Source organism: Chenopodium quinoa, unplaced genomic scaffold (genome assembly GCF_001683475.1).
Source record: "Chenopodium quinoa cultivar QQ74 unplaced genomic scaffold, ASM168347v1, whole genome shotgun sequence".
NCBI lineage: Eukaryota > Viridiplantae > Streptophyta > Magnoliopsida > Caryophyllales > Amaranthaceae > Chenopodium > Chenopodium quinoa.
The window spans coordinates 1,426,203-1,437,759 of record NW_018744821.1 but is presented as its reverse complement, the minus strand read 5'-3'; the positions used below and the strand labels follow the sequence as shown (position 1 = coordinate 1,437,759).

At 44.1% G+C, this 11,557-nt stretch overlaps 1 protein-coding gene across 1 annotated transcript; it reads right to left on the bottom strand.

The window, feature by feature from the left end:
• Positions 1-10,340: 10,340 nt before the first annotated feature.
• Positions 10,341-11,189, bottom strand: LOC110704120. Its single transcript, XM_021881897.1, has one exon. The coding sequence runs from the start codon at positions 11,187-11,189 to the stop codon at positions 10,341-10,343; it is 849 nt and encodes a 282-aa protein (XP_021737589.1).
• Between the last annotated feature and the right edge of the window lie 368 nt (positions 11,190-11,557).

Here is an 11,557-nt window from a genome sequence, read left to right as displayed (position 1 = left end):
GGCCTTACAAGGTTGAAGAAGTAATTCGCCCGAGGACCTTTCGCTTGCAAACCCCTGATGGAAAGTACCTCCCCCGGCCATGGAATGCTGATAATTTCAGAGGTTTTATGTTTAAGCATCCCCCTTACAATGATGCCCTAGGGGCAATAAGAGCCGATACTAGGAGATCAACTTTAGTGTAGTGCATCATTGTAATGATTTTCACATTTATGTTAATATAATGAAAAACCCCAAGCTGGGAAGTTTGCCCTATATATATTTTGCACTTTGTCATTTGTTTTTACTTAGTTAATTTTTTTAATTTATATATCGCTTATTAACATAGCCGACATTCATCTAATAGCACCACATGCTTGGCACAAGGCATTTTGGTTGGCTAACACTAAATTTTGTTCTAATGTTTGGGTAGGGATGGTATTGGGGCGGGTCAGATGCGGATTATGATACCTCCATCCCCATACCCGCCTAAAAATCTTATACCCATCCCCACCCCACCACCCGTGGAAGGTACAATATTCACATCCATACCCATCCTACCGGGTAAAAGATAAGATCCATCCCCGCCCCATCACCCACTTGAATATTCATACCCACCTCATACCCGCCCCAAAATCGTCCCAAACCCAATGCCATGGTGCTCTATTATATCACATTAATGACAATTATATCAAATTAGGTTAAGAAAATTAGGACTCTCATTATTCGAGCTTATTCGGTCTTAGAGGGTATCAAGTTTCATAAATTCTAAACTCTTCTAAAAGAAATATGGTACGAGTATAAGATAGGTATGAGGCGGGGCAGATATGGGGCGGGTCTACTCTAAAATCCATACCCACCCTATCACCCATGGCGGGTACACATTTTATACCCTTCCCCGCCCCATCACCCGCCAAACCTCCCTCCATCCCCGCCCCACATAGGCGGGGTTGGGGCGGGTCTCCCATTTAACCCGACCCACTGCCATCTTTATGTTTGGAGCAAGATGCTAGCCTATACTCAAACATTTGAGATAAAATCGTGGCCGAAAGATCACTCATAACTTGGGGCTCGTTTAGCCCTCAGTTTACTTTAAAGAGTGGGAACAAGCCATCTCTTATATTACTTACAACTTGGGGCTTGTTTTAGTCCCAAAATCGTTTAACTTTATCAATAATAAGCTGGAATACCCCATCTCTCATATAACTCTTAACTTAGGTCTCGTTTAGCCCCCCGTTCTATTTGCATTGTTAAATTAATATTTATAACTTAGGGCTTGTTTACCCCCAAGTGTTTATACAATTCACGTTTTCACGTTCTCACAATAATAACATAAGGCTCGTTTTAGCCCTCGCCAAGCAACAATAACATGCTAAGGCTACTCGTTAAGCACTAGGGGCTTCTTTTTGGCCCCTAGCGGTGAATGATCAAGTAGGAAGCTGGAGTTCAACAAAGGATAGCTGGAAGAAAAGCACATGAATTCCATAAGCATCAAACAAAACAAAGTAAAAACTGAATGTGCAAATTACAAGTCAAGGCTAAAATTTAAAGTTCGAATCAAAAGAACATGAGTCTCATACATCTCAGAAAAGAAAGACATCCTAAAAAAATTAGTTAAGGCTGGAGAAGCTACTCCTCGATCTCACCCTCCTCAACTAGCACCCTCCTGTGCACTTCTCGGGGGGTATGAGTCCTGGAGTCCGAAAGAAGCAAAAGTAGTCTGCATATGTGTCATGGAATCCTCTATCCCCGCCTTAAAGGCCTCGTATCCAATCATATATTGGAACTCTGCAAAAGCCGGAGACTTCTTCCATTTAGCAATCACCTCCTCCTGCTTTGCTCCACCTTCCTCTGGGCCTCAACTAGATAACTCTTTATTTGGGCCAGCTCATTTTCTTCTCCTTCATCTTGACATTAATCAACCTCTCTTCCTCCTTAGCCTCCTTGAGTTGAGTCTCAAGGGCCTAGATGCTAGACTTTCTGGCCTCCTGAGCCTCAACAAGCTCCTTCTTGGCCATTTGAAGCGCCTCTTGGGCTGAGTTAAGCCCTAGCTTGAGATTATGGATCTCGGTCCGGGCATTTGAAAGCTCCGTCTGAAGACCCACGATATCCTTCATAGCCCCCTTTCGGTACTCCTCCGCAAGCACGCTAAGAGTCATGCCGGCGTACATCCCAAAAAGATAAGAACATGGTTAATACAACAATCTAAGAGATAGAGAAATCATAACGTTATATGACAAAGTATACCTTCACGACGCCGTCAAAGGCGGAGGAGATGGCCTTGGTGGGATCATTCCTCACCACCTCGAAGTCCTTTGCTGAGGGGAAGTTGGTCATGGTCTACTTCATCATCTTCCAGCGATCCCGCTTGGTCATGCCAAGGATAGACTTAGGGAAGTAAGGAGCCCTAGCCTCGCAATCTTTCTCTTCTTCTTCCTCGCTCTCCTCCTCTTGATGTAACTTCCCCTTATCCCCGAAGCCTTCGGCCTCTAAGAGCTCGATATGAGTGGAGACAGCCGGGGAGACATGCTGGGATTCCTGATCGTCCACCTCCATTGTCGTTGCCTAGGAGGATCCCTCTCCCCTCTCAGTTGTCTTCCTCTAAGCTTCGAGTTATTCGGGTTCTGAAAAGACAAGTCACAAGTGAAGTTAGCAAAGAAAGCAACATTTTAATGAAATCAATCTTAAGAAAGTAGACATATCGGGGGAGGAGGAGGAATGCTCATGTTTCCTCTCTTCAAGGAGGCCCTGATCTTTCCAGCTCGGAAGTTAACTTGGGACATCTTTCTTTGGAGTTTGTCATTCAGCTGGTCGTAGGCAACACCAAAAAATCAATGTTCATACAAGCTTGTTAATAGCAAAGCCCAGGAGAAATCACAAAAACTTTAAACTTACATAAACAAAGTAAATCCTACCCCTATCATAGGTGTGGCTCAGGTCCACGACACTTAAAAACCGCTCTTTCTTGAAGTGCTTATCCTTCAAGATCCACATGGTTGGAAGCTTGTCCTTGGACCCCTTTTCTTTATACGATTGCAACCAAATAACCCCCACAGCTGCATCAACTCCCATGGCAGGAACATTATAGTTCAAGCCAATCCTAGGCACTCCGCTATGATCCCGGGGAATCCTCTACCCCCGTCATGGTAAATGAAAAGAAAGGTGTGGTGGAAACCCTTCTAGCTTATGGGGTTTGTGCTTATGGTAAGGTAGAACTTCAAACATACCACCCATGGATATCTATGTTACCCGGGACCTCCTGAAACCTATGTGTGTTCCTAAAGGTGGTTAATGTGCAAGGGGATCCGAGTAAGCTACAAGTGGCTAAGTAAGCATTTATTGTCAACCAGGAATTAGGAACAAGCTGGGTTATACTCGGGTTATACTCATTTAACAGTTCCTCAATGAAATGGTGCAAGGGAAATCTCAACCCATTATCCAAACATTGCTTATATACAGCTATACACCCGGTGGGAGGGTTATCTACAACACTGTCACCCCAGGAGGAGAAATGAGAAAAGGTTCTCTAATATGGTACTCGGTTTGCAAGTCTCTATTACCCAAGGATAATGATCTAAGCCAGGTATGGGAGGGTAGCAAATAGAGGGGCTAACCCTCCTAACAGGTGGTTTAAAAGTCACCGGTGCCCCAAGAAAAGTAGATGTATCATCCTAACTTGACATGGTCACCACACCGTCAACAATCAATATGTTCAAATAACCCCTAAAAGTTGGTTCACGTGCAAGAGAAACGTCCCAAGGGGAAGAAGGCAAATAATAATCAAAGCCTAAATCATGCTCAGGGGGTGGGGATGGCACACAAGGAAAAGGCACACCCAAAGGAATAGAAGAATCAACACTACTGCCAATCACATTTGTTACAAATACTCCCCCCGCCCAGATTTCTTTATAAGTCATAAGATGAAGGGCTGGGGAGAGAGTCAAGATAATCTTAAGTCGCTTTATTATTCATAATGCATGTATAGCTCAACTCAAGATTACCCCGAAGAATGCATTATGAATAATAAAGCGACTCAGGATTATCTTGACTCTCTCCCCGACCCTTCATCTTATGACTTGTCCAAGGAAATCTGGGCGGGGAGAGTACTTGTAACAAATTTGATTGGCAGTAGTGTTGATTCTTCTATTCCTTTGGGTGTGCCTTTTCCTTGTGTGCCATCCCCACCCCCTGAGCATGATTTAGGCTTTGATTATTATTTGCCTTCTTCCCCTTGGGACGTTTCTCTTGCACGTGTATCGACTTCTAGGGGTTATTTGAACATATTACTTATTGATGGTTTGGTGACCATGTCAAGTGAGGATGATACATCTACTTCTCTTGGGGCGCCGGTGACTTTTAAACCACATATTAGGAGGGTTAGCCCCTCTATGTGCCACCCTCCCTTACCTGGCTTAGATCATTATCGGAGGGTACTAGACACTTGCAAATCGAGTACCATATTAGGGAACCTTTTCCATTTCTCCTCCTGGGGGTGACAGTGCGGTAGATAACCCTCCTCCCGAGTGTATAGCTGTATATAAGCAATGTTTGGATAATGGGTTGAGATTTCCCTTGCACCCTTTCATTGAGAAATTGTTAAATGAGTATAACCTGAGTATATCCCAGCTTGTTACTAACTCCTGGCTGACAATAAATGCTTACACAACCACTTGTAGCTTACTCGGATCCCCTTGCACGGTAACCGCCTTTAGGAACAAACATAGGCTTCAGGAGGTCCCGGGTTACATAGATAGCCACATGTGGTATGCTTTCCATGATAGGGAGTCTACCTTACCATAAACACAAAGCCCATAAGCCAGAAGGGTTTCCGCCACACCTTTCTTTTCATTTACCATGCCGGGGTGAAGGATTTCCCGGGATCATAGCGGAGTGCCTAGGATTGGCTTGAAATATAATGTTCCTGCCATGGGAGTGATAAAGATGTGGGGGCTGTTTGGTTGCAATCGTATAAAGAAAAGGGGTCAAAGGAAAAGCTTCCAACCATGTGGATCTTGAAGGATAAACAATTCAAGAAAGAGCATTTTTAAGTGTCGTGGGCCTGAGCCACACCTATGATAAGGGATAGGATTTACTTCGTTTATGTAAGTTTAATGTTTTTTGTGATTTCTCCTTGGCTTTGCTATTAACAAGCTTGTATGAACATTGATTTTCTAGTGTTGTCTATGACCAGCTGAAGGACAAACTCCAAAGAAAGATATCCCAAGTTAACTTCCGAGCTGGAAAGATCAGGGCCTCCTTGAAGAGAGGAAACATGAGCATTCCTCCTCCTCCCCCGGTATGCCTACTTTTCTAAGATTGATTTCTATAAAATGTTGCTTTCTTTGCTAATTTCACTTGTTACTTGTCTTTTCAGAACCCTAATAACTTGAAGCTCAAAAGGAAAACAACTAAGAGGGGATAAGGATCTTCCCAGGTAACGACAATGGAGGTGGACGATCAGGGATCCCAGCATGTCTCCCCGGCTGTGTCCACTCATATCGAGCTCTTAGAGATCGAGGGCTTTGGGGATCAGGGGAAGCAACATCGGGAGGAGGAGATCGAGGAAGAAGAAGAGGAAGGCTGTAAGGCTAGGGCTCCTTACTTCCCTGAGCCTATCCTTGGCATAACCAAGCTGGGTCTTAGAAAGATGATGAAGCAGACCATGACCCGCTTCCCCTCAGCAAAGGACTCTGAGGTGGTGAAGAATGATCCTACCAAGGCCATCTCCTCCTCCTTTAATGACGTCGTAAAGGTATACTTTGTCATATAACGTTTTGATTTCTCTATCTATTAGATTGTTATATTAACCATCTTTTTATCTTTTTTGGGATGTAGGTCGGCTTGACTCTGAGCGTGCTTGCGGTGGAGTACCGAAAGGGGGCTATGAAGGATATCGAGGGCCTTCAGTCGGAGCTTTTAAATGCTCGGACCGAGATCCACAATCTCAAGATAGGGATTAACTTGGCCCAAGAGGCGCTTCAAACGGCCAAGAAGGAGCTTGCTGAGGCTAGGAGGCCGGAAAGTCTAGCATCTAGGCCCTTGAGATTCAACTCAAGGAGGTTAAGGAGGAAAAGAGACTGATCATTGCCGAGCTGAAGGAGAAGAAAAATGAGCTGGCCCATATGAATAATGATATAGTTGAGGCCCAGAGGAAGGTGGAGCAAAGCCAGGAGGAGGTGATTGTTGAATGGAAGAAGTCTCCGGCTTTTGTTGATTTCCAATCTATGATTGGATACGAGGCCTTTGAGGCGGGGATAGAGAATTCCATGACTCATATGTAGACTGCTTTTGCTTCTTTCGGACTCCAGGAATTATACCCCCAGGTGCGGGATAAGGTTAAGGACCTTGTTCATGTGGTCGAGCGAGAAGAGCACAGGAGGTCTGAGCTGAGGAGGGTGAGATCGAGGAGTAGCTTCTCCAGCCTCTGACTTAGCCTTGACTAAATTTTATAGGATGTCTTTCTTTTCTGAGATGTATGAGACTCATGTTCTTTTGTTTCAAACTTTAACCTTTAGCCTTGACTTGTAATTTGCACATTCAGTTTTTACTTTGTTTTGTTGATGCTTATGGAATTCATGTGCTTTTCTTCCAACTATCCTTTGTTGAACTCCTGCTTACTACTTGATCATTTGCCCCCGGGGCAAAACAGAAGCCCTTAGTGCTTAACGAGTAGCCTTAGCATGTTATTGTTGCTTGGCGAGGGCTAAAACGATCATTAAGTTATGAGTGATCTTTCGGCTAGGACTCTATCTCAAATGTTTGAGTATAGGCTAGCATCTTGCCCCAAACATTGGAACAAAATTTAGTGTTAGCGAACCAAAGTGCCTTGTGCCAGTCATGTGGTGCTATTAGATGAATGTCGGCTATGCTAATAAGCGATACATAAATTTAAAAAAAATACTAAGTAAAAACAAAAGACAAAGTGCAAAATATATAGGGAAAACTTCCTAGCTTGGGGTTTTTCATTATATTAACAGAAATGTGAAAATCATTACAATGATGCAATACACTAAAGTTGATGTTCTAGTATCGGTTCTTATTGCCCAAGGGCATCATTGTAAGGGGGATGCTTAAACATAAAACCTCCAAAGGTTATCAGCATTTCATGGCTGGGGGAGGTCCTTTCCATTAGGGATTTGCAAGCGAAAGGTCCTCGGGCGAATTACTTCTTTAACCTTGTAAGGCCCTTCCCAATTTGGGTTTAGCTTTCCCAAAGCTGGAGGCTTACCAGCCGCCTCACATTTTCGGAGTACCCATTCGCCCTCAGATAGGGGTCTTGCCTTGACTCTTTTGTTGAAGTAACAATTTATCCTTTGCTTGTATGCTATAGAGCGAAGCAAAGCATCTCCTCTGATCTCTGGGAGTAAGTCTAAGGCTAAGTGTTTCACCTAATCATTTTGATTGAAATCATAGAATGTAACCCTAGGGATGGGATTTCAACTTCCACGGAGAGTACAACATCACTCCCATACACTAAGGCAAAATGTGTTTGCCCCGTAGCTTCTTTGGTTGTAGTACGAATAGACCACAAGATCCCAGACAAGTCATCCACCCAAGATCCTTTTGTTTCTTCAAGCATCGTCTGTATCCCCTTCAGTATTGTTTTGTTTGCCACCTCCGCTTGGCCATTTGTTTAGGGTTGGCACACAGTTGAAAACCTTGTCTTGATCTCGAAACGCCCACAATACTCCTTCGTTGGCCCACTATTGAATTGTCGGCCATTGCCTGAGATTAGAATGCGGGGCACCACGAAGCGGGTGATGATATTCCTCCAAATGAATCTTTAGACTTGTTTTTCGTTGATTGTTGCTAATGGCTCGGCCTCAAACTATTTAGTGAAATAAACCTCCACCACTATCAAAAATTTCTTTTGCCCGAAGGTCACGGGAATGGCCCTAAGATACCATGCCCCAATGATTAAAGGGTAAGACCGACTGAAAACTTGTGAGGGCATTGGCCGTAAGATGGGGCATGTTAGCGAACATTTGGCATTTCTTACACTTCTTGACAATCTTCATGGCATCATTCCTTACGATGTGACAGTAGAATCCAGCTCTCAGTGCCTTTCCGGCTATGGTTCTTCTACATTGATGGCTGCCACATGCTCCCTCATGGATCTCTCTAAGAACATAATTCCCCTCCTTCGAGGTTATGCACTTCAGCAATGGGTGAGTAAAAGACTTTTTGTAAAAGGTTCCGTTATGAAGTAAGAACCATTCAACCCGTTTTTTTTATTATCATTTTTAAGTTTGGGGTGTCCTCGGGTAGCTCCCCCGTTAATCATAGAATGATTTGGTCCATCCAAGTTTCCCCTCTATCAATTTCCATGATGGCAGGCCTTTGGGTACTTGTTTTCTCCGGCACATCCCACATGATATTCCAGGAGACTATCCTCTCGGCTGAACTTGCTAAGCGAGCAAGAGCATCACCTTGTTTATTTTCTGAGCGGGGGATATGCTTGATCTCAAAGTTGTCAAACGCTTTTGTCAAGCTCTCAGATTTCTCAAAGTAGGCCTTCATGTTTTCCTCCTTTACTTCAAATTCTTTTGTCATTTTCCCCACTATGAGTTATGAATCTAAGCACACTTAATCTGATTTAATCTTCATGAATTGGAATAAGTTTAGCCCCAAGATTAGTGCTTCATACTCAGCCTCATTGTTAGAAGCATGGAAGGCAAACTTAACCGCATATTCAAACTTCTCTCCCCCGGGGAAATGATAACCAGCCTATAACCCCACTTCCATCCTTACTAGACGACCCATCCACATAAAGAGCCCAAGGGGCGGAGGTGTCTATTGGAGTAGGCATGTGAGAGCATTCAACTATAAAGTCAGCTAGGGCTTGGGCCTTGATGGCCTTCCAGGACTCAAATTCGATTCCGAAATCGGCCAACTGATCTGACCAATCAGTCATTCGGGATAAATGATTTTTGCTCTCTAGCACTTTCTTGATTGGCTGGTTAGTGAGGACTTTGATCGGGTGTGCTTGAAAGTATGGCTTTAACTTCCTGCTGGCCATCACTAAAGCGTACACCATTTTCTCAATGAGAGTATACCGAGTTTCAGCCCCCCTTAGGGGCATGGCTGAAAAATTAGACTAGTACTTGGCCTTCCTCTCTTTCAGTAACAATAACTGCACTCAGGGCATAGTTTGATATGACCTAGTACACAAACAATGTTTACGTGAGGAGGGGACTAATTTCGGGTGTTCATCAAATGTTTCAATTGCTGGAAGGCTTTCACTACTTCCTCATGCCATAAGAACTTGGGCCTCTTGAATGTCTTGAAAAATGATAAACTCTTATCAGCTGATCGGGATAGGAACGACCCTAGTGCGACTAGGTAGCCTATAAGGCGTTGCACTTCTTTTACATTCCGGGGGGGATTCCATGTCAAGAATGGCTTGAATTTTTTCGGGGATGACATCGACACCCCGCTGATTAACCATGAAACCCAGACACTTTCCACCTTATACCCTGAAAACACACTTGCTGGGGTTGAGCTTCATTTTATATTTTTTAAGGGCGGTGAATGTTTCCCTTAGGTATGATCTGTGTTATGGGCTTTCCTTGCTTTTCACAATCGTATCATCAACATAGGCCTCAACATTCCGGCCTACCTGCCCTTCAAAGATTTTGTTCATCAGGCGCTGGTAGTTAGCCCCGACGTTCTTCAGGCCGAATGACATCACATTACAGCAGTATACCCCTTGACTAGTGATGAAGGCCTTGTGGGCTTGATTCTTTTCTGACATGGGCATCTGATGATACCCCACATTGGCATCCATGAAACTTAGGAGGGCGGGACCAGCGGTCGAATCTACTAACCTATCAATCTTAGGCAAAGGATGATCATCCTTCAGGCATGCCTTGTTTAAATGTGTGAAGTCTACACATATACGCCAAGAGCCATTTGGCTTTCTAACAAGCACAACATTTGATAGCCACTCAGTGTACATTCTCGAATGAAACCCGCTTCGAGAAGGTTCTTGACCTCAGCGGCTGCAGCTTTGTTTCTCTTCAGCCCAGCATGTTGGATTTTCTGCTTGACGGGCTTGTGGCCCTCCTTGATGTTCAACTCGTGGGTCATCACCTCGGGGTATATGCTCGGCATCTCATCTTCTGTAAAAGCGAAGATGTCTTTGAATTCTCTAAGTACTTGAATGATTTTTTCCTTGAGCTGGGGGTCCAAGTTCTTTCCCACTCTCACAGTACGAGCGGAGTCATCCCCCAAAGGTATGCTTTCATCTTCCTTAGTAGGCCTAGGCCTACCGTATTGCTTAGGATTCTCGGACATATAGATGTTCATTACGAGGAGCTGGGGTTCATCAATATCCATTTTTTTCCGCTTGGCCCCCTTTCTTCCTAATTGACGGAGCTCTCGGGTTGTTTCAAGCTTTCTACATAGCATTTCCTTCCTTCAAACTGATCTCCATATATTTTCCCCACCGATCCATCATCGGTCTCAAATTGAAGGAGTAAGTGATAGGTTGAGATGACGGCCTTGACCCTGTTGAGAAGGGGTCGGCCAATGATCATGTTATATGGCAGAGGGGTATCCACAACTAAGAAAGTGTGTACCAAGCTCCTCCCTTTCTTCTTTTCACCCAAACGAACAGGCAGCTTGATCGTTCCTAAGGGGTACACATGCTTCCCCCCAAAACCAGCTAATGGTTTCTCCAGGGGTGTGAGGTCTTTTCTTCCAAAATACATTTGCTCGATGCACTTCCATGTAATAATGTCCGTTGAACTCCCGTTATCCACCAATATCTTCTTGACCTTAGCATTAGCCACCTTCATATGGATCACTAGGGGGTCATCATGGGGCCTTTGAATCTTCTTAACATTATCATCCCCGAACACCATGGGGGGGTCCGTTAGGGTGGATGAGGGAGTGTCGACATCATAGACAGGTTCTTCGAGCGACCGCAAATGACCCTTGCGTGCCCTGTTAGACAAACCCCCGGAGGCAAATCCTCCGGCTATGACATTGATGCTCATGTTGGTGTCAGCTGAGCTCTGGGCTTCCTGCACCTCCTTGGAAGCCTTGCTTCTTTGCTTATCCTTCAGGGGGGACTTGAGATATCTGTTAATCTTTCCTTCTTCAGCTAGCTTATTCAGGGCTTTCTTAAGTTCTCTACAGTTATGGGTGGTGTGACCGCACTCCTTATGGTATTCACACCAAAGCTTTTTATTTCTTTGCTTTATCGGCATGTTCATTGGGTTAGGCTTGGGGAGGATAACCTTGTGCTTTATGTCCAAATATATCTCACGCCTATAAGCATTGTACTTGAGTCATTCATCATCACTCTCAGCCCTCCTAGGCCTCTTAATCTTGTTCTCATGATAGTTATTTTCTTGCTTCCTCTTCCCCTTGTTGTTTGTCACGGGTGCCTTGCACAACTCACTAGATTCAATGATCCTTTCAGCTCTTTCCATGGCTCCAGAGAAGGTGCTCACCTTGTACTACTAAAACTATAAATGATATAATTAAAGTTGCAAACAAGTATGAGAAATAATTCTAGGTTTCGGGTTTTGCCAATTACCCTTAACAATGAAATTAAACTAATTGTAGGATTAAA

Bases quoted from the DNA above. Each gene is read 5' to 3' on its own strand.
- LOC110704120 (XM_021881897.1), bottom strand. From the start codon at position 11,189: ATGCCGATAAAGCAAAGAAATAAAAAGCTTTGGTGTGAATACCATAAG.